The sequence below is a fragment of the Panthera tigris genome, chromosome C1 (genome assembly GCF_018350195.1).
Source record: "Panthera tigris isolate Pti1 chromosome C1, P.tigris_Pti1_mat1.1, whole genome shotgun sequence".
Lineage (NCBI taxonomy): Eukaryota > Metazoa > Chordata > Mammalia > Carnivora > Felidae > Panthera > Panthera tigris.
Window position 1 is genome coordinate 117,677,114 of NC_056667.1, and position 24,076 is coordinate 117,701,189.

At 44.6% G+C, this 24,076-nt stretch overlaps 1 protein-coding gene across 5 annotated transcripts in view; it reads right to left on the minus strand.

The window, feature by feature from the left end:
- Positions 1 to 24,076, minus strand: part of CFAP221 (cilia and flagella associated protein 221) — a 104,578-nt gene that overhangs the window by 59,668 nt on the left and 20,834 nt on the right. For all 5 annotated transcript variants that reach the window (XM_007091153.3, XM_042994264.1, XM_007091154.3 and 2 more), the window contains one exon: positions 9,855 to 9,958. In XM_007091153.3, the coding sequence (XP_007091215.1) occupies positions 9,855 to 9,958 (104 nt within the window). The remainder of the gene's footprint in view (positions 1 to 9,854; positions 9,959 to 24,076) is intronic.

The following is a 24,076-nucleotide window of genomic DNA, read 5'->3' on the forward strand; positions in this document are numbered from 1 at the left end:
TCCTTATGTGCCTGTGTCTCTCCCCTGAACTGGGACATCAGAGAGGGAAGCAGGACTGTCTTGTTCCCTGGGGCAGCCCAGGGCCTATCAGTACCTGATGCACAAGTACTGAGTGCTTAGTTCTGGAACAAATGCAAATGGGGGGCCACAGGGCAGGAAGCAAACCCAGCAGCAGGAGGAACCGAGCCCAGCAGCATTTCTGGTACAAGACGGTGAAGCGAAGCTATTCTAACTAGAACACCCTGCTGGAAAACTCACCAAAACTCCAAGAAGCAAATGCATCAAATGGAAGAGAAGGAAAGTCTTCCATTAAACAATCCCAAAGCCTGAAAAAGCAGCACACTTACCAAACACAGTAAAACCTCCAATTTCAAGTAACTTGCTCTGCAAGTGTTCCGAAAGAGGAGCAAACATTTCTAATAAATTTCAACTTGACACACGAGCCACGTCTTGCAATGCGAGTAGTGTGTGATGCCGAATGTCACGTGATCACAAATGAGCCCATGGTTCTAGAAATTCGCTTTGACACATGAGTGCTTTGGAAGACAAGCATGTTTCCGGAATGAATTATGCTAGCAAACCAAGGTTTTACTAGTGTAAAGTAAGGCATGGGAGTGTGCCGGGAGCTGGGAGGGCAACAAATTTCCCCGAGGATAAGGGGAATGGCCCTGGAAAAAAAAACCACTCACTAGTCTTTGATCAAAGAGATAAAACGTGGTATGTGGCTGGGCCCTGGAGAAGCAGGGATCAGGACAGAAGAGACATGACCTCAGCATCCTAGAATAGCGGGGGAGGCAGCTGAAGAAGTAACTACATTGCCCTGACATTTCTATGGCGTTAGACCTGGGACCGGGAGGCTGGAGGTGACATGACGGGGACAGAGCAGAGCAAGTGACCACAGAATGACAGCACACAGCACAGAGGACGCACCCTGCCCTCGTGAGCCTGAGGCAGTGATGGGAGATGTCCTCCCAGGATGCCTGAGCCCACGGACTGTGGGCCAGACCCTGGTTCCAATCCCAGCTCTGCCCTTGGGCAACTTACCTAAACGCTCCATGCCTCAGATTCCTCATCTGCAAAGCGGACATAATAATAGCATCCAGTCATAAGTGTTATTGGGAGTATTAAATGAGTGAGTGAGTATTGAGGTGCTGGGGTGGCTCAGTCGGTTAAGCCTCCGACTCTTGATTTCAGCTCAGGTCATGATCTACCTCAAGGTCATGAGATCAAGCCCCACATCCAGCTCCATGCTGACAGCACAGAGCCTGCTTGGGATTCTCTCTCTCTCCCTCTCTCTGTCCCTTCCTCCACTCGTGCATGCACTTGCGTGCATTCTCTCTCTCTCAAAATAAATATTTGTTAAAAATGAGCAGCACTGATGTCTGGCACGTGGTAAGCACCATATAAGCATCAGCTGCAATTATAATTATTATCACCGCCATCATTTCTTACCCCACGTTATCCTTCTGCTGGCAGCAGGCCCTACTCAACGCTGAGTAAAATGCTGAGTGGAACCAACATTTTGTGTTATGCACAAAAACCGAAAATTCAAAAATTAATCCACTTTGGAGGAGGAAGGGAACATAAGCAAAAGCCGGTGAAGAACACACATGCAAGGAAGGGAGAAACACAGGGAGAGCCGTGGCCGGGAGGAAGGAAGAATCCGTATAGAATTAAATTATTTTCAAGAAGATAACAGATACCAGGGGCAAAGGGGAGCCAACCCATACACATGATTTATATGCCTGAGGGAAAGAACAAAGCAAATAGAAGATTAGCGTATCCAGTTTTAATAGTTGAAAAATTTCCTAAAACAGGGGCGTCGGGGCGGCTCAGTCACTTAAGAATCCGACTTTGGCTCAGGTCATGATCTCCCGGTTCGTGGGTTCGAGCCCCGCGTCGGGTTCTGTGCTGACCGCTTGAAGCCTGGAGCCTGCTTCGGATTGTGTGTCTCCCTCTCTCTCTGTCTCTCCCCTGCTCGTGCTGTCTCTCTCTCTCAAAAATGAATAAAAATTTAAAAAAAAAAGAAAAGAAAAAAAAAAGAAAAATGTCCTAAAATAATGAAAGTTCTTTCTCTCCAGACCAAAAGGACATGCGACGTTCAAGGAAAACAAATGATACGGAGCAACACCAATACATATCTTGGCAAATTACTTAACCTCAAGGTTGAAACAAAAACAAAAAGAAAAAGAATTCTAAGCGCATCCAGAATTCACCTTGGGTGGGTAAAGATTCCGACCAGCCTCCGAATTCCTAGCAAGTTCAAAGCAAAGGGCAATCGAGCAACGTCTACAAAGTTCTGAGGTGACCAAAGCTGCACACCCAAGACTTTTAGACCCAGTCAAGTTGTCCTTCAAGATGACAGGCTGCAGGGACGTTGTCAAACACGCAGGCACTCTCGGTATGTTGCCTCCAGGAAACTTTGGTTAACAAGCGGCCAGATTACACAGGCCAGACAAGCCAGGAGAAAGGACGGACGTGAAGAACTTAGAGTGGAGAAAACATGGAACAAGAATGGAGGGGACACCCTGGTTCCATTTAAATAGAAACTAAGCAACTGTGGCATTTATGGTCACAAGGCAGAATGCAAAGGCTGTAAACCCAGATAAGGTAAGATAGTATCACAGAACAGGAAGCCATAAGGAGCTGGGGGGGGGGGGAGGGGGGAGAGAGACAGTGCATGGATGCTACTTCCCCTTTCTGCACCACCAAGACTCTAGCTGAACTTGAAGCATGCAGCTGAAGGAAGCAGTGGCTCTGACCTCTTAATCTCTCTCTTTTTTTTAAATTATTTTAATGTTCCTTTATTATTTTGAGAGAGAGACAGAGTGTGAGACATGGAGGGGCAGAGAGAGGGAGACACAGAATCCCAAGATGGCTCCAGGCTCTGAGCTGTCAGCACAGAGCCCGACGCGGGGCTCAAACCCACGAACTGTGAGATCATGACCTGAGCCGAAGTTGCATGCTTAACCGACTGAGCCACCCAGGTGACCTTTCATAATCTCATTTCTTAATTTTTAGCAGTAAATTTTAGGAATATCACGTTTTTAAAGTTTTTATTTATTTAATTTGAAAGAGAGAGGGAGAGAGCACATGAGTGGGGGAGGGAAAGAGAGAAGGAGCAGAGAATCCCAAGCAGGCTCCACACTGTCAGTGCAGAGTCTGATGCAGGGCTCGATCCCACGAGCCATGAGATTATGACCTGAGTCAAAATCAAGAGTCGGATGCTTAACTGACTGAACCACCCAGTCAGGGTATAAGGTACCCTTAGGAGTATCACTTATATCAAGGAAGTTCATTAATTCCTTTGGCTTCACCTGTTGTTGTTGTTGTTTTTAATCAATATCAAGTAATGAAACATATTTTCATAACAAACATATTTCATTTTCATTTCTTAAAGAAATTCTTACGTTTGCTCAGCCCACTATCTCCCACACTTATTTACACCCAGAGCTTTTCTTGTTTCCCTCTGTCGTTGCTGTTGCCTGGTTTTGGGCAAGTCGCCTTTCCCATACCAGCCCCTTGGGACCCCCAGAAGGGCCTGTTCTGTAAGCAAAGCTGGCGTTCCCTTCCAGTCTCCCGGAAGACAGGCTTTTCCAGCAGGATAAAGGGTTGGGTCATGCTATCCTTGGCCTCTCCCTGGACCTCCCTGGGGCTGGCACTTCTGCATGGGCAGTAGGGGTACAGAGTTTGGTCAAAGTACAGGAGTTGGTCTCTGGGCAAAGTCCACTGAATGGTGTTGGTCAACTGAGCTCAAACCAGCCCACACTGACATGCCACCAAATGATCATCTTGAGCAAGAGATAGCTAAGGACCCTGAAGCCAAGGAGAATACACAAGGCCTGGTTGAGAGCTATTATTGATCTCCCTAACTTTTCTCTCCCAAAAGAGAACGTTCCTAAACTCTTAGTCTTGTGATACAATTCTATTTGGCTTTCTCTCCTATTTCAAGGATCCTATATCGTTACTCTTCCAGCTTAAGGGAGTGGTTGAGAGCTCGGGGTCTGGAGTCAGACAGACCTTGCTGCCTTGGGCGAGACATCTGGCCTCCCCGAGTCTGGGTGTGGTTGGCTGTAAAAAGGGGTGATGCTAAGAGTTCTCATCGGGTTGTAGAATGCAATGTAGTAGAGCATCCAGTGTGCTTAGGACAGCGCCTGTCACGTGCTTAACAATTAGCAAATGGAAGCGATTATTAACGTTACGCCAGCTACTCTATGTACAACCACTGTCACCCATCAAGGAGATACCAACTGCCAGGTAAAATGTAGCATTGCTGGGGCGCCTGGGTGGCGCAGTCGGTTAAGCGTCCGACTTCGGCTCAGGTCACGATCTCATGGTCCGTGAGTTCGAGCCCCGCGTCAGGCTCTGGGCTGATGGCTCAGAGCCTGGAGCCTGTTTCCGATTCTGTGTCTCCCTCTCTCTCTGCCCCTCCCCGTTCATGCTCTGTCTCTCTCTGTCCCAAAAATAAAATAAAACGTTGAAAAAAAAAATGTAGCATTGCTACAACGTGACAGAACGGCCTCAGGGCTGTGCATAAAGAATTGCTACCTGCCTGTCCAGCTTTTCCTGCTTCCATTAGTTACTGCTATAAATTAGTTACATATATCCTTAAATAAGGGGCTTTGGGAACTCATTTGCATTTGATATATTACCTGTCCCCAGTTGTTCTCACTTCCTCACCCTTAAGTCTGGTGCTCTAGAAAGTCATAGAAACGTTTGATCTCTTGACTTTACTTCCCATAAGTGTTCTATTCTGACCTGGCATATGGGCCCTGGCTTTTCTCCAGTTTGCTGACCTGAAAGGTAATCAGAAGCATTTGGCTGGTGTATCTCGCTCATTTCTATCACTTGCCAAAGATATATCTGTGTGTCTCCATTTCGCTATGCAGCCGTATAATAAGCATTATTTTCTGGGATGAGGCTATTCACGATGGACCTAACTACCAATAAGAAACATTTTATGGGAGCCTCCTTTGTGTGCTGAAGATCTAAAGGTCTTACCATCCTCCTGACAATCCTGATCTGTCCCCTACTCAGTCTGTGCTGGGATTGGGGATCTTCTGTCTCACCCACCAACAGGTGTATAGTGAGGTGGGGAGAAGCAGGGGCAACCTTCCCTATTCATACTCTTGTCTGGAAGGAAGGGGTTCACCTGCCGGTGAGGCTTGTTATATGATAAAATACCTCAGCCAGTGGGGAAGGAGCCTTTGGAGAAAAAAGACGCAAAAAAATGAGTTAACCCTCACTTCCTGTTGAAACTTAAATGGGTAAATGCTGGGGTATGGCCAGCACCATGGCAGGTGCTGCAGGAGTATGAATGAATCCAACGGAGATCACATGATTGGACTAGGGGTCAAGTCCCTCTGGCCCACCCAGAGTAAGAGGTGCATGGAGGTGCCTTGGACTTTGATACGTAGGGTGCACACTCTTTATGGCATCCTAGTGCTCATCCAGGGGTAAGGGAAATTATTATTTGCCAAGATGTGCTCCGGGCTGGGTTGCTTATAATCAAAAAGTAGTCTGGGTCCAAAGCGAGGGCAGAGGCTCTGGGATTACTCCCAAATCAGTATCACATTGTCATAAATTTGCATTTCATAAGAAAATGCAAAATATAAAATTATTTCCAAATGACTGCTCTATGCCTCATCACTGGGGAAAAAAGAGAAGAAAAGTATTAAAACTTTCTATAAGAACCCTGGGCAATAGTCCTCAGGAACTCTTGCTTAACTAGCCATTGTATGCTACAATTTACTATTTATATGAATTGCATGCATTCATCTGAGGGTATGGGACACCAAGTGAATGCCCAGGATCTCCAAGTGTTCAAAAGTGAACGAATTCAACAATTTTTTTTGTGTGTGGCATTTGGCTGTTCTCCAACACTAATAAAATGTATTGCTGCCTCTTCCAAAATTATCAACGGAGTGAGCGTTCTTGATGCTTTAATTGTATACGATTTCTTGTCAGCACTGTAAAGAAGGTCACAAAATCCTTCACTCCTTTCCCCCAGTCTCAGGAAGATCTTGGCACAGTCAACAGATCCAGCTTCTGATAGCTATAGCACACACATGCATCTTAAGGACGCCCAGTGGGCAAATGGCCAGTTGAGTTAAAGTCAGGGGCACTATGTCAGATTCGTATCTTGTAAATGGAATTAGCTTTATTCAAATTTTTTTCATTTGGCAAGCCTGAGCACGAAATGCCTGGAAGGCATGGATAAATGATGCTTCTAGTTCCTAGAGGAGAACTTGCTTTATAACCCCATGGACCATGGATGTCTCCACCGCCTCTAAAGATGTGTCTAAAACAGTGTCTATAACTATACACCCTAACTGTGTAAAATCAGCCCATGGTTCTTAGCCTATCTGGGTCCTATTTATAAAATGGGGGCAATGAGGACTTAACTGGCCGAAATGTGATCCCTGACTGTCCAACTGTATAAGACCTAGGAGTCAGGTCAGATGCCTGGCAAGTCAGAAAAGCCCAGCACCTGCCTGGGCTACATGCACCTGACCTGCAGTCACCGTCCTCGCAGACACAGAGCTTTTTTATTCCAGGTGAGTAAAAGTCATCAGCAAATTCCATAGCCTCGAAGATGTATAACAGACACATCAATACATTAACAAAGTGGGAAACCAAAGCAAGAAAATGCCAGAGAGACCAGTGGGCCAAGGAATGCACCAGGTCTCATAAAATGGCTACCGAGGAGGCTGAGCGGTCCAGCCTAGGAGACCTGCTTGTGTACAAGCACATCAGTCACATCAGCAACACCATCCATATGACACAGAACATTTGAAATCGTATAGGTGGATCCCCAAAGCTCAGGAGCCCTGGCTCGCTCACTCACCCACTCACTCACTCACTCACAGCTTTGCTTGCCTCACACTCTCCAGATTTTCCTCCTGGTCTCTGTCCTGCACCCACTCCCCCCCCCCCCCCCCCGCCAGTGTCCTCTGAGTGCCTGTGTGCTCAGGTCTCAGTTCTCCATCCACTTCTCTTCTCTGGCCTCCCCTGCTCCCTGGGTGATGTCATCTCCAGACCCCCAGCAGTATGTTCCATCAGTACCTAGGTGACATCAAAACATATGTCCCTACCTCCCACCTCTCTCTCGACTTCAAACTGGTATATCCAACTTAATTTCACTTAAGGGAAGAATTTAAAAGATAAGCAACAAACAAAGCACCAGAGCAACGAAAGCTTATCAGGTGGATCAAAGAACTCATGGCCCCATTTGTCTGAATTATGTGGCTGTGCAATTTATAATCTGAATGCTCAAGGACACACCTGCATGATTTTTAAGTACAGTTGTCATTCATCGATGCTCAGCACTTACCTGCATAATTTTTAAGTACAGTTGTCATTCATCGATGCTCAGCACTTAATTGCTTATGTATGTAGTCCACTGGTTTTACGAATAGGCCGTGTTTCAAAACCCTTCTCATCGATTAATATTCTGTGTCTTGGGACAACAGTTCTTGGCAGAAGTATGACTTGGGCACAAGAACCTCTAGCTTTCTTCCAGATTCTCCCTTTCTTTTCCTTGCCATTGGTAACCGGCTTAGTTTAGGCTCTCAAGGCCTACGCGATTTCATTCCCGATACAATGATTTCCTGGTTTCCTGCCTGCTCCCACCTCAGTCACACCTGCACACTGCAGCTACACTGGCTTCCCTAAAAAACCGCTCCTATCACAACTGCTCAGAAATCTCGGTGGTTCCCTCTCTTCCCTTAACAGCTTTATAGACCATCAGGTGGGACAGGATCTTACTGGTGAACCTTGTCCAGTGATTACCAAGAACCACTGAGGAATGCCTATATCAGAATCACCTGGAGGTGCCTGTTACCAGTACAGAAAACAAGACCCTTCCCAGAGCTACTAAATGCAAATCACCAGGGATGGCTCCCTTGGCTTCATAGCTGTCCTAAGTGTTCAACATCTTGGGGCACTGCCCTACTCCAAGCCCCATCTGCCGTCTGAGCCTTTGGTGAAGGTGAACTGGCTGCTTGATAAGAAACCGATTTCATATTTTAGCGTCTCTGGTGATGTACCAGGAGCCACCCGGGGCCAAGGCCGTTCCTTTCTACACCACGGTGATTCCTGTTACTGACACAGCTAGCCTGCCTCCAATACCTTTCTCTTCTTGAGGCTCCCCCATCCCTGTTCCTGCCGTGACCTGATGCCCTCTCACTGGGATTTATCTGGATCTGTTTTAGCACGTGGCTTTCAGGGACAGTCCCAGAGGTCCAGTATGGTCTGATGGCCCAGGCCGGAAGAGGAACCCCTCCTCTTTCTTGCCATAATCTCTAAGCAGAGCCTGGACTAAGATCGCAGGAGCTAGCTCATTTTACCAACTTACCTCGCGGGTCAAATTTTTATAACCTTTTGGAGTTAAGGCAAAAATTCAGTTTGTATTTCATGAGGCAGGTGCACAGGCTTTGGAACCAGAATGACTGCTTTTAAGTCCCACCTCGGCCACTTACTACTGAGTGTCCCTGGATAAGTTATTTAAACACTTGGCACCTCATTTCTATGTCTATCAAATGGAAATAATAATTGTACCAATCTTACCCGGTTGTAGTGCAGATTAAATATATAGGTACATAGGGGCGCCTGGGTGGCTCAGTCGGTAAGCGTCTGACTTCAGCTCAGGTCATGATCTCACGGTTCGTGAGTTAGAGCCTCGCATTGGGCTCTGTGCTGACAGCTCGGAGCCTGGAGCCTGCTTCAGATTCTGTTGTCTCCCTCTCTCTCTGCCCCTCCCCCACTCACACTGTGTCTCTCTCTCTCAAAAATAAATAAACATTAAAAAAATTTTTTTTTAATGTATAGGTACATACACATATATAAAATGTATCTATATCTATCACTTAGAATAGTGCCTGGCATATAATAGTTACTAAGTGTTACTATTATTACTCTACCAAAAAGCTTAGAGTGAGAACATCAACTATAATTAAAAGCAGAAATATAATATTATTTAGTACAATTTTGGTAACCACTCATTCTCTCTTCTTTTTAAAGCCTAAAAATAATAAACCTTCTCTCTGGAAAGAGAATCAAGTCCTGTTTTATGCAGTATAAATGGTAAAGCTACACTGAATTTCCAAAATCTCAGAATGGCTCCTGGTTCCCTAGGAAATAATCTATATACATTTCATAATTTAGAAGTAATTCAAAATTTCTGCTTTGAACACTCATCTATGCACTTGCAATCAGGAAATTAATGGATTCCTACCCAGACATTCAAAAACAAAACTATTTTAGTGTTCGCAGCAGACTGCTGTGGACAGATATTTAAAGCCCAAACCCAAACATCAAGAGACAGAAACCGGGAAGCAGAAATCACTTCAGATGGAGACAGCATTTCCAAAAGTCCTGAGCAGTGTCAGGATCTATGTCCTTTAGGGCAGGCACAGACGGACTGGCCACACCACGTGCAGCAAATTCACAAGAGCTTTCAATAACATTCCAAACGCTTGGTAAGAAATAATGTTCCCATGTTATTTGAAATTGAATGAAAAGATGAATGCAAATCCAAGGATATACCAAGAGCCAAAATTAGAGTAGGAATGGATTAGTTTCCAACTTCAAGTGTTGGTCGTGAAAGAGATTTACCTGGATGCTATTATAAATTATCTGCATGACCCAAATGATCCCAAAGTGGCCTCATTCTCTAGTATCCAATCCCAATTTACAATATGTCAGGTACGTCAAATTTGCTATTGTTACACATGTGAAAAAACCATATTCAAATGAAGTTTATTCTCTTTCATAACTTGAGGCCTACTCTCCAAATCCTCTCTGATCTGAGAACTCTGAGGAAATTGGAAACTTGAAACCTTGATTCTCCTTACCTGATAACGGGTCAACAGTAAAGGCTTCATGAGACTGAATCAAAGTGATACGAAACTCGAAATCTATAGGGCAGCTGCACTGTAAAGGGATAACATATTTTTTGCTGCAAAAAAAAACAAAACAAAAAGGAAAAAATTTTTTTTCTTTATAACTAGTTCTTTTGATATCAAGGAATAGACTCAAGTTACATAATAAAGAACCACAACAGGGGCACCTGGGTGGCTCAGTCGGTTAAGCATCTGACTTCCGCTCAGGTCATGATCTCGTGGTTCATGAGTTCAACCCCCTTGTGGGGCTCCGTGCTGACACCTCAGAACCTGGAGCCTGCTTCGGATTCTGTGTCTCCCTCTCTCTCTGCCCCTTCCCCCACTCATGCTCTCTCTCTCTCTCTCAAAAATAAACATTAAAAAAATTTAAAAGAACCGCAAGAGTGACCATAGTCAATGCGGCTGTAGTAATTCCTGGGTGCCAGCTACTGTATACATTTCCCAGATATTAACTCTTCTAATCCCATGAGGCGGTACTGTGATCGATCATCCCCACTTACAGACAAGGCAACCAAGGCACGAGAGAACACAAGTGTCCTGTCTGAGGTGACACGGCTAGTTAATGGCAGAACTGGGATTCAAGGCAGGCCAACTGTGCCCAGTTTCCACACCCCAAATACCTTGGTCCTCACTGCCTCTTGAGTACCAGTGGGTTTATCCTGTGGACACTCAGTCACAGGGAAAGGGCTTCTCTGCCACACAACGGGCCCCAGGGAACCTAGGGAACACTGAATGGGCAGGCTTTACACAAAGAAGCCTGGGAAGCTCCTGGCTCTAACAGAGCTTATAACTAGACCGTGTTGAAGAAACCACACTTCCGGCTGTGTGTGATGGAAATATGCCAGAGACTGTTTGGTAAGAAGGGCAAACAAGCAGTAGAGGACCTGGAGAGGGTCTGTGAATTCGGAAATGCTCCCTCAGCCAAGACCAGCCCAACTTCTAACTGGGCCTGCGGTGGTCCCTTAGGGCACTACAGGAGTCATTACAGCTGTGACATCTCTCAGAGAGGCCTGAGCTTCTCCTCATGTCCTCTCCTTCTATGAGGTGGGTCAGAGTTTGTGGGATGAGCGAGGCATGGAGAAGCCGAGTTCTCTACTTGTCCCCTGGCATCCTACAGACACAGAGCTGGGGAGGGTTATCTGGGCCCCTTTCAGCAGCTGGACATTGAGCTCCTCCACTAAGAGACTCAGCCTTGCCCTCTCTCCCTGGCCTTTCTGCCTCCTCCCTTCTCTACCTCGTAACTCCCATGCCCTCACAGCCCATCTTGCCCTCCTGCCCAGTGGTCGGTCCTTACTCCTTAAGCTTTCGACGATGAGCCTTCCTGCCCACTACACTTCTCCCTCACATCTCCCAGTCCTGGGGGAATATGACTGTAAACAGAGCGGCCAGAGCAGCTAGCGTGCTGCCTTCTGGGTGATGCCCATCCCGACCTAGTCTGTGTGGGGACCTTTCCCATCAGGACCCTCTTCTTTACCTGCCCAGCGCCTGTCTACCTGGGAGCCTCTAAGTCCTATGAGGGCAGAACTGAGTCTACTTACTTCTCTAGCATAACCTCAACAAAATTCCAGAGTCCTGCACAGGCCAAACATTCAACAAACATTTGTTGGAGCAAAGTAGAATCACTCTTTTTTAGTAGTAATTCTGAGGATATAGTATAGCTCAAATGTGGTCTTAAAAATTATGCCACGGGGCAGCTGGGTGGTTCAGTCGGTTAAGCGTCCGACTTTGGCTCAGGTCATGATCTCGCGGTCCGTGAGTTCGAGCCCCGCGTCGGGCTCTGTGCTGACAGCTCAGAGCCTGGAGCCTGCTTCGGATTCTGTGTCTCCCTCTCCCTCTGCCCCTCCCCCACTCACACTCTGTCTCTCTGTCTCTCTGTCTCAATAATAAATAAACATTAAAAAAAAATTATGCCACGAGGGGCACCTGGGTAGCTCAGTCAACACTTGATTTTGGCTCAGGTCATGATCTCACGGTTCGGAGATTCGAGCCCCATGTCAGGCTCTACATTGACAGAGCGGAGCCTGCTTGGGATTCTGTCTCCCTCTCTTTCTGCCCCTCCCCTGCTTGCTATCTCTCAAAATAAATAAAAATAAACTTAAAAAAATTATGCCACGAGCATTTTTACTTGGGTTTAATTAAGTTCATTACCTTTTTTAAATTTCTGGAGTATCTCAAATGTAAAGAAAAATACAGAGGATAATATAATCGAGGTCCCTCAGGGTGCCTGAGTGACTCAGTCGATGAACCAAGGTCATGATCTTGCAGTGTGTGGGTTCGAGCCCCGCGTCAGGCTCTGTGCTGACAGCTCACAGCCTGGAGCCTGCTTCGGATTCTCTGTCTCCCTCTCTGTCTGCCCCTCCTCTGTTCTCTCTCCGTCTCTCTCTCTCAAAAATAAATAAACATTAAAAAAAAGTAGAGGTCCCTTTATCCACCATCGAGCTCTCAAATCTTCCGCTTTGGATAAATCAGTGTTTTATTTTGAAAGAAATAAAACACTGCAGAACACTTGAAGCTCCCTGTACACCTCTCCACCCCCCTCTACTTCTTTTCTCTCCAGGAGTGATCCCTACCTCGTCTCCGCTGTCTACCTTCCTCATGCATTTTCATAACACTGCCACATGTGTATGTGCTCACGAAATATATAATATGGTATTACTTGTTTTCAACAATGTCATTCCAAAACTTGCTAATGTTGCTCAACACTCTGCAGATTTATCCCTGATACACAATTTCGAATCATGATACACGAAGTACTGTTCGTTCATTTCACTGGGGATGAATATTCTAGTACATGACTATGTCACCCCTGTCCACCTACTCTCTTGCTGGGGGCATTTAGGTTGTTTGCACTTTTTTCACTATTGCAACGTGGCGGTGACAATCCTTGTGTGTGACTCACGCATCTATACCAGAAGTACTCCAGGTATAACTGACAAGTAGAATTGCTTGTTACGAGCAAAGTAAAATTAGCAACTTTACTAGACATAGCCCAAATGCTCTCCAAAGCCCTTTTACTCATGTCTACCTCCATGAGCAGCCTCTGAGAGCCTCTCTTGCTTACCAACACAGGATTTTCAGACATTTTAACTCCTTCTGGCCCAATGGGGGTAAAGTGCTATCTCATTTTATTTTCATGTTCATTTCTTCGACGTTGACCTTCTATTCAGAGGGAGACGTTTGGGTTTCCTCGTCTATGGACTATCGGTACATATCCTTTGCCTATTTTCCTATGAAGTTGTTCTGCTCTCTTGTCAATCTGTAAATTCTAGAAATTAATTCTGTCAATTATATCTAGTGATATAAATTCAAGTCAAGGATCATTATACACAGTAATCTCTTCAGCCAGCAGTGAGATGAATGCTTCATAGTTTTGTTTTGTTTTTTTTTACCAAACTCATAAACTCTGTCCTTGGTCAGACTCTCTAGAAGCAGCCAGTCCATCTTAACTCTCTGAGGTGCTTCCTAATTCTGAAACACAGGGCACATAAAGGTCATTACATTTTCAAGACACTGGGGTCCCACTGAACATCAGCTGCTCCACAGCACTGGGGAGATAAAACTAACTGTACAAGTTACATATGCCCCTCAAGAAGTGAGCAGCCTTGGGGCGCCTGGGTGGCTCGGTTGGTTGAGCATCCGATTCTTGATTTCGGCTCAGGTCATGATCTCACTGTTCGTGGGATCGAGCCCCGCATGGGGCTCTGTGCTGATAGTGCGGAGCCTGCTTGGAATTCTCTCTCTCCCTCCCTCTGCCTCTCCTCTGCTCATGTTCTCTCTCAAAATAAATAAATAAACATTAAAAAAAAAAAAAAAGAATGAGTAGCCATGGGTGATGGTCAATGTGAAGTCTAAACTACTCAGACGTGGTCTCTGAAGACCAGGCTGGGGACTCCCACAGCCACATGAGTTGGATGGTGCTTGAGGCGTTAACCCCAGCCATCGGCTCAGAGCCACCCAGTGAGGTAAAGCCGGCTGCTCAAGAATCTTCTGCTAAAAGCTGCATGTTTGCATTTTCTGAACTAAAAACAAAAAACAAAAAACAAAAAAAACCAAAAACCCTGCCGGAGCTTTTATATATGCCCAATTTAAAACTAATTTTAGACCTCCGATAATTCCCATAGAAAAGGTGTAAGGGTATTTGTTTAGTGATGATTACGTGAAACCAAGTTCCTGATGCATTAACCAGTCTGGAAAAACAAACAATTCCTTAAGGGCAAAGAATTCCAAGTACCCTGATTCTGAAGGAGATATTGCAGTGCAAGTAATACAGAATACAGATTTGTGTTCCTTACTGAAGCTCATATTATGGCTGTCAAATTCGCACGGATGACCACCAAAATCATAAATCAAGAACAGTCTGGATGACTTTGGGTCACAAAGAATTTTGACAAATATAAAGTTTAGTTTATTCGGAAATGTTTCCTGTTTGAAAAAAACAGAGTCCCATTAGATTCTAAGGGGACTTAGAAATTCTACACTAAATTCCTATGCTAAATACCATTAAAACCATAAAACAGACTCTTGACTATAGAAAACAAATTGAGGGTTGTTGGAGGGGAGGCGGGCAGGGGATGGGCTAAATGGATGGGTATGGGTGATGGGTATTAAGGAGGGCACTTGTGATGAGCACTGGGTTTTGTTTGTAAGTGATGAATCACTAAATTCTACTCCTGAAACGAATATTACACTGTATGTTAACTAACTGGAATTTAAATAAAAACATGAAATAAACAAAAACAAAAAACTGATCTACACTGAAGAAACATGAATAAATACACGTTATCTTATGCCTATGGTTTCACAGGCACAAACAGGACCCTGAGTTCTTCTGTAACTTATAGAAAGCGGCCAGTTAAAAATCTCAAAGCAGATAGAAGTTAGTTAACTTTTGAAGTTAACCACAACTTTTATACCTGTTACTTCATTATTTAAACATTTTATTGGTTATGCTAAGGCTCTGTATAAATATCTATTAAGTACGTTAAAAGGATATACAAAAACATACTAAGTACTTCAAAAGAATTGTTCCCTATTTTGCGGCACCTGGGTGGCTCAGTCTGTTAAGCACCTGACTCTTGATTCGAGCTCGGGTCATGATCTCATGGTTTGTGGGTTCAAGCCCTGTATCAGGTTCACACTGATAGTGTGGAGCCTGCTTGGGATTCTCTCTCTCTCTCTCTCTCTCTCTCTCTCTCTCTCTCCCTCTCTCTCTGCCCCTCCCCCATTCACACTCTGTCTCTTTTTCAAAAATAAATAAAAATTAAAAAAAAACTTTTAGAAGCCATTTCCTTTCATTATCCCATCAGCAAGAGAAGCCTAGAAAATCCCTGGCGCCTGGGTGGCGCAGTCGGTTAAGCGTCCGACTTCAGCCAGGTCACGATCTCGCGGTCCGTGAGTTCGAGCCCCGCGTCAGGCTCTGGGCTGATGGCTCAGAGCCTGGAGCCTGCTTCCGATTCTGTGTCTCCCTCTCTCTCTGCCCCCGCCCCGTTCATGCTCTGTCTCTCTCTGTCCCAAAAATAAATAAAAAACGTTGAAAAAAAAAATTAAAAAAAAAAAAAAAAAAAAAAAAAAAAAAAAAAAAAAAAAAAAAGAAAATCCCAAGACCTTCCCTCAAATGTTACTGGCCTCCTCTCAAGCACTGCTATGCACACAGAGACAAAGGAAGAAATTTGGGGTCTGGCTAGTTATTTTTCTTTAAGCTTTAGATGTAAATTTTTGTATTCAGAGTGTGACCCCCAAAACAGAAAGAAAGCAGACATAATGATTAGTTGCCTGATAAACCAGACCCCACCCCCCACAAACAGGCAACAATTTGAAAAGACATAGAGTTGAGGGTAAATTACGTTTCAAATTTCAAAGTATGTCTTTTCATCTAAGATAATTTATGTTCGTATGAACTTTCATTTGCTGCTTATCTTATTTTCAAAGACACAATTAATCTCACCAGGATTGGAACCTCAAACCAGAAGCAGAGTGGACCCGTGGTCCTTAATGATATAGTCAAATAAAGAAAAACACAAATTTACATGTTCAAGTAGCAGGCATTTTTTTTTTATTTTTATTTAAAAAAAAAATTTTTTTTAACGTTTATTTATTTTTGAGACAGAGAGAGACAGAGTATGAACGGGGGGAAGGGCAGAGAGAGAGGGACACAGAATCGGAAGCAGGCTCCAGGCTCTGAGCCATCAGCCCAGAGCCTGACGCGGGGCTTGAACTCACAGACCGCGAGATCGTGACCTGAGCTGAAGTCGGACGCTTAACCGACCGAGCCACCCAGGCGCCCCTCAAGTAGCAGGCATTTAATTATTTTTTACACCTAGAGAATTAAACACCACCCTCCTTTTTAGCCTAAGCTTAGACCAAAATTGGAGGCAAAGAACAAGAAAAAGTCAAAGAATCAGGGAGATTCGATGTCTTTGTCTTGCTGGCCTGGCCTTTGAGCTCCTTTCTTGCCTTTGGTTCAACTCTTTTCTCAACCTAATTACTTAGTCCTCCCTGTTGGTAAAATCCCCCGTTCCCTGCTCTCATTCATGCCTCTGTAGTTTAGAAAAAGGTGCAACACTAGGGAAAAATCAGAATTAAATGAGGTCACTTCTGCCTTCTTGGTAAAAGAAGTTAAGGCATTTCTCTAGGGGCTGGAATGGAACGGAATTCGGAAAAAGTTCGAGGTGACCATGACATGTTATCTGCCATCCGCAGAGATAATATGTGCCCTATTCATATTTTTTTTTAAAAAACACTTAAAAAACGGTAAGGCATACATAACATAAAATGTACCATTTTAACTATTTTTAAGTATACAGTTCGGTGGCATTAGGCACATTCACACTGTTGTGTGACTATCACCACCATCCTTCTCCAGAACTCTTTTCATCCTGCAAAACTGATACGCTGTTCCCATTAAACACTAACTGCCCCTTCCTCCACACCCCCAGTCCCTGGCAGCCTCCACTCCTTCTACCTTCTGTCTCTGAATATGCCTGCTCTAAGCACCTCCTGTCAGCGGTCTCATACAATAATATATAATACCTTTTAAAAATTAAACATTAACTTCATTTTAAAATGAGAGTATTCAGATAAATAATAAATATTAGAGAAAACTGCACCTTACAACTCCCCAGAGGGATAATATGGGGCAAGGAAGGAAATTCAGGGGGTGCTCCTTTGAGTCGGAGCAGGGCCTGTGGCCAGAGACCAGAGAACAGGGACATCTGGCATCGAGCAAGAGAGTCACATTCAAGGGAAAGGAAGCAACTAAATCGAGACATGAAGGGAGATGAAAAGCCTCCTGCAGACTGCTTTTTCCTTTTGTTGAGAAAAATATAGCGTTTATTCGGAAAAGATAAGAGGATACACTAAAAACTACTGCTAGGCCTCTTCTTCTTTTAGAACAGAGGGCAGAAGGAACCTCACGCCAACTGTGTTCCAAACATACTTCCTCAGAGCTAAGTGCCCTATAATGTCTGGCCTGACACAGCCAGCAGGGCGCCCAGCTGCCAGCTTCTAGTCTTATGGCTTACCCACCAGCAATTACTAGAACTAAAAGCTCACTTGGAAGAGGAGGAAGAAATGAATTTTTAAAGCCAAGTAACTTAAATTCAAGTAATTCTGGTCTTGAAATGGTATTAGGATTTTTCATAAGAAATTTGGGGCATATTCAAGAGAAAGCAACTACTTAAGAAAAAAAGAGTCACAATTCAGTGGGCTGGTAGCTAGTGACTCTGTTCTAAGTGTTTTGACAGGCATTAAATCATCACATTCTAGAAACCACATTAAAAGTGTGTGTATGCGGGGCGCCTGGGTGGCTCAGTCAGTTGAGCGGCCGACTTCAGCTCAGGTCACGATCTCGCGGTCCGTGAGTTCGAGCCCCGCGTCGGGCTCTGTGCTGACAGCTCAGAGCCCGGAGCCTGTTTCGGATTCTGTGTCTCCCTCTCTCTGACCCTCCCCCGTTCATGCTCTGTCTCTCTCTGTCTCAAAAATAAATAAACGTTAAAAAAAAATTAAAAAAGAGTGTGTATGCACATGCGTGTGTAGGTTCTACCTTTGAGGTAGAACATGGAGTGCAACAACAGTGGTGACCAGATGTGGCTGCTTGGATAGTGTTTGGTGTGAGATGTAATAGCTGTATAAACCAAGCGAGGAAGAGGAGTGCCCAGAATCATGGAAACATGCCACCTTTAATTACCGCCCCCGATGCACACGTTCATTTTTCAATTTAGCGGTATCTCTCCAGGACCGAAAACTATCCACAGGAACGTGCTTTGGGTGGACTTATGAAAACTCCCTGTGTTGTATTCTTGAATATCAGAATTAGGAACTGACCCATGAATATTTTTTGCAGCATTTAAAATGTAGAACATCTGGGGTGCCTGGGTGGCTCAGTTGGCTGGGCGTCCAACTCTTGATATACGCTCAGGTCCTGAGCTGGCGGTCGTGGGATCGGACCCAGGCCGGGCTCCTCGCTGAGCATGGAGGTTGCTTAGGATTCTCCCTCTCTTCCTCTCCCCTCTCTCAACTCCTGTGCGCGGGTGCATGCATGTGCCCTCACTCTCAAAATAAATAAGTAAACATTAAAATAAATAAAATGTAGGGGTGCCTGGGTGGCTCAGTCAGTTGAGCGTCTGCCTTCAGCTCAGGTCATGATCTCACGGTTCATGAGTTTAAGCCCCTCATCGGGCTCGCTGCTGTCAGCACAAAGCCTGCTTCTTCAGATCCTCTATCCCCCTCTCTCTCTCAAAAATAAAAAATAAACATTAAAAAGATTAAAATGTTCTACATTTTACTTATTTATTTTTTTTTTAAGTAGGCTTCATACCCAGTGCTAGGCTTGAACTCCCGACCCTGAAATCAAGACCTGAGCTGACATCAAGAATTGGACACTTGGGGCGCCTGGGTGGCTCAGTCGGTTAAGCGGCCGACTTCGGCTCAGGTCATGATCTCGCGGTCCGTGAGTTTGAGCCCTGCGTCAGGCTCTGTGCTGACAGCTCAGAGCCTGGAGCCTGTTTCAGATTCTGTGTCTCCCTCTCTCTGACCCTCCCCCATTCATGCTCTGTCTCTCTCTGTATCAAAAATAAATAAACATTAAAAAAAAAAATTAAAAAAAAAAAAAGAATCGGACACTTAACTGACTGAGCCACCCAGGCGGCCCTAAAAAGTAAAACATTTACAAGTTCTTACTGCTTGGTCCGTGATACTAGCTTGGTAGTTTCACGTAAGTCACAACATTTATATACTGTTGAGTTTAAGGAATCATTTGAAAGACTAGAGGACCCTAAACCACGGAAACATGCCACCTTTAATTACTGCCCCCGATGCACACGTTCATTTGCTCTAGATGCCGGCTATACATTCGTGCCGCTCCTTTCCTGAGCCCCACGCAAACCAAGTGAGCAGTTTTCCAAATAAATCTGTACAGAAACTAAGGGAGGAAAGCAGAGTATGAAAGCCAGGCTTCAATAGGGTCAATAGTGTTTTCCCCATTTTCAGTTTTCTAGACTTGCCATCACTTTCTCCAAGAGTCAAAAGTCTAGATTTCAACATTTTGTGAGACAAACTTGAAAAAAAAAAATAATTTAGGCCTTCCGTTGAAAGTTCCCTTTGTTGGGGCGCCTGGGTGGCTCAGTCGGTTAAGCATCCGACTTCGGCTCAGGTCATGATCTCGCGGTCTGTGGGTTCGAGCCCCGCGTCGGGCTCTGTGCTGACAGCTCAGAGCCTGGAGCCTGTTTCAGATTCTGTGTCTCCCTCTCTCTCTGGCCCTCCCCCGTTCATCCTCTGTCTCTCTCTGTCACAAAAATAAATAAATGTTAAAAAAAAAATTTAAAAAAAAGATATTTAAAAAAAAAAATAAAGAAAAGAAAGTTCCCTTTGTTGATGGTACCCACGTCTGCCGACTGAAAGGGGAAAGCAGGGGCGCCTGGGTGGCTCAGTAGGTTAAGCGGCCGACTTCGGCTCAGGTCATGATCTCGCGGTCTGTGGGTTCGAGCCCCGCGTCGGGCTCTGTGCTGACAGCTCAAAGCCTGGAGCCTGTTTCAGATTCTGTGTCTCCGTCTCTCTCTGGCCCTCCCCCGTTCATCCTCTGTCTCTCTCTGTCACAAAAATAAATAAATGTTAAAAAAAAAATTTAAAAAAAAGATATTTAAAAAAAAAAAAAGAAAGAAAAGAAAGTTCCCTTTGTTGATGGTACCCACGTCTGCCGACTGAAAGGGGAAAGCAGGGGCGCCTGGGTGGCTCAGTAGGTTAAGCGGCCGACTTCGGCTCAGGTCATGATCTCGCGGTCTGTGGGTTCGAGCCCCCCGTTGGGCTCTGTGCTGACTGCTCAGAGCCTGGAGCCTGTTTCAGATTCTGTGTCTCCCTCTCTCTCTGGCCCTCCCCCGTTCATCCTCTGTCTCTCTCTGTCTCAAAAATAAATAAACGTTAAAAAAAAAATTAAAAAAAAAAGAAAGGGGAAAGCATTTATACCCTTTCATTATTAATATAGATCCCTATGGTTTAGGGGTGGGATGATTTTCTTTCCTGCTAAAATTCATAGAGACTGGGTCAAGATATTAGCTCAACAAAGGGATATTACATCAAAGCAATTTTAACTATAAAATGTGGTAGAATTTTTCATATAGTAAACATTTAGGCTGTTAAGTGACAGCAATTTTTTAAGTCAGCTTTGAAGCAATTTTGAAATGCAAGTTCACGACGGCTCAATAATCCCAAGTAGGGGCCAAAATGAATTAAAGCCCAAGTGTGTTGATGAGCTCAAGTTGCCTTTGTTAGAAAGTTTCCACAAAATGCTGCTGCTCCTTCAAGTCAACTCTGACTTTGGGATATGAGAAATGAGTCTCTAGAATGAATAAGGAACGTGTTTCCCTGGATGAGCTAAGAAATGGGAATTATTCTCTTTGGGTAGCGAGGGCTCCCACAAACCCCTCTAAAGATCAATTTTGTAGTCATTCTGGTACCTTCTTTCTAACTCAGGTATAGCTGGTCGGTGCGCCCTTCACACAGAGACTCTTTCCTGGCACAGTTCAAAAAAGGACCTGGTTGCTGTCTATGCTGGGCATCTGCGCTGTCGATCTTTCCCTCCAGTGCTAGTTTAAGGATGCACCTCCTCCCATGGCCCACATGCTTTCAACTGTAGGACAGTGAGAGAACTGAGTTTTATTCAGACATCCTACTCTGACTTTGGCCATTCCCACACTTTCTAAAATGAGGCATGAGGTTCAGTTCCTAAGGAAAAGAATCCTTTGGTAAATTCTTAAACTTGTGTAAAAGTTCCAGAGGCTAAAATATCCTGGCTTTGGAATGGTGCAGCCAGGGACAGGTTCTACTGGTGTTGTTAATGTGACCCTGTGGTCTACACAGCATCTGTATCCCTGAGATAAACTCAAGAGTTCCACTTGCTTTAGATCAACATGGCTGCTTTGTCTATGGCACAGCCCAGAGTGAAAAATGGCAAGTGACAGGGAATCCAGGGGAGGACCCAGGTGACTTTCACATAAGCTTGTCTAAAGCACACTAACCAAACAGTCAACAGAGTCAGCTTGGGGCAAGGAAGATCAGTTGATGCTCCATGGAGAGAACAACCGGTCAACTGACTGGGTTTGTTTCAGATTTCAACCAGTTATTTGGTAGCAGGTTGGCACCGCTAGAGAAACCACAGAGTATGATGAATTAATATGAATTGTTTAGAACCACACAAATGGAAAGATACCGAATTTCAGTACCTAAAAGCAGCAAGTTCTTCTTCACTTGCGCATATAGGAAGGGGAAAATCGTATTTTATCGACAGCACTCTCTAAGATATCACGTGATCACGGAATTTAATCAGCCAGGGTGGTGAGACTAATTATAAAGCAGAATTTCAAACTACAAAAGGGAAAGAGAGTTGAAAGTCCTCTGCACCCCAGTGTTTGATTTAGAGATGTTGGACAGAAACCAGAATGCAACTTTTGGTTATTTACAGAAGCTGTCAAAAATACATTTTACCAGATCTCGAGCCACCATGGTTGTTTATGGGTAGCTGGCAAATGTCCACGTGGGATTTTATCTCAGCAAGGAAAATTTACAACCGTCAAATGCAGCCAGTGGAAATAGGGTTGATGAATATATGTGAGTCTACTTCATGACCTTGTGGAAAATGTGTGAGGACTATCCCGTCCTCAGAGAGGCACTATCCAGGCCAGACTTGCTTCTCTCCAGAAGCAACCTCAAAGTAAGAAAGCAAACTTGGTGGTATTAAATGCAGGCCCTGTGATTTCTAGCCATTTTGTCTAAATTGATTCTATAGGCAAAGGGAAAATATACCCTCTGAATCTACCTTCTGTTTGGATTTATATTTTCCCATCACCTTTGTCTTTGTAATTTTTCTTTAGCTGTAGAAATGGCTGCTTTACTCTAACATTTACAAATCTAAGTGCCCATTGGAACTCTCATACATTGGCAGTAGAAATTAAAAATGGTGCAGCCACTTTGGAAATTAGTTCCACAGTTCCTTGAAACACTACACATAGAGTCCCATATTCCCTAGCAATTGCACTCCTAGGTATACACCCAACACAACTGAGCACATGTAGCCACATAAAAACATGCACACAAATGTTGCATTATCCAAGGTGGCCCAAAAGTGGAAACAATCAACATCCATCAACCGATGAAGGGATAAATAAAATGTGGTACCGGCACACAATGGAATATTACTTGGCAATAAAAAGGAATGAAGTGTTGATACATGTTGTAAGTTAGATGAACCTGGGACACATGATGCTAAGTAAAAGAAGTCAGTCACAAAAGACCACGTAATGTATGCTGCCATCATACGAACGTCCAGAATAGGCAAATTTATAGAGACAGAAAGTCGGAGTCTGCTTGAGACTAGGAAGTTTGAGGGGAAAAATGAAGAGTGGATAATGGGTTTCCTTTTGGGGTAATGAAAATGTTCTAAAATTGATTGTGGTTATGGCTGCATATACTAAAATCCATTGAACCATACGTGTTATTTTATTTATTATTTATTTTTTTTGAACGTTTATTTATTTATTTTGAGAGAGAGAGAGATAGAGAGTGAGCAGGAGAGGGACAGAGAGAGAGGGAGACTGAGAATCTCAAGCAGGCTCCTCACTGTCAGTATGGAGCCTGACACGGGGCTTGAACTCACGAACTGGGAGATCATGACCTGAGCTGAAACCAAGAGCCAGACGCTTAACCAATTGAGCCATCAGACGACCTGAACTGCACATTTTAAATTAGTAAGTTTTATGACATGTGAATTATATCTCAACAAAACTTGTTTTTTTGTTTGTTTTTTTAAGTATAAATGCCAAGACAAAAGAGCTCCTGATCCTGGACTTACAGCCACACCCTCCTCCCTGCCCTGCCCCTCTGTGCACTTGCCACTGGGCCACTCTCCCCAGCTGGGGCCCAGTACCTGCCTGGCTGTTCCAGAGCTTCACACACGCCCCTTAGCTGCTAGCCCAGCTGCTCAGTGTCAGAAGGCCACCTTCAACTTGGCCGCCGCCTTCCTGCTCTAAGCTTCTCATCCTGATTTCTCTATATGCTGTCTACCTTTGCTCAAGTGTGAGCCAACCCATCTGGGTCTCACGTGTGTGTTACTTAGGTAAAAATCTCTTGGGTGATGATGATGATGATGCTGGCGATAGCTAATATGAATCAGGAGCTACATCTAAGCACCGTTCTTAGTACTCGTAAGTATTAAAAACTTACAAATGTTAACTATTAATAAGTCCTACTTTAACCTGCTTAATCCTCCAGAACAACTTTAAGAGGCAGAGACTCTTACGCACTGTATTTTACAGATGAGGATTCTAAGAGGCAGAGAGAGGCTGTCATTTTTCCGGGTCACACAGCCAGCATGCAGCAGAGGGAGCCTGGAGTAGACACACAGACAGAACGGCTCCAGAGCCATCAGTGGGTCCATGCTGTGGAACCCGACCCTTGGCTGCCTTGTCTCCTTTTCAGTGTTTTTGCCGCAAGTCCTCAGAGGCCAGTCAAGTAACAAAAAGGAGGGAGGAGGGCTGTATGTGAGGTGATAAGGAGTGGTGGGGACTGCGGTGAGCTGGCAAAGGCACTGCCCTCTAAATAGGCGGCTTCAGGCCCCCTCCCCCCCCCCGGGTGGCTCAGTCGGTTAAGCGTCCGACTCCTGGTTTTGGCTCAGGTCATGATCTCAT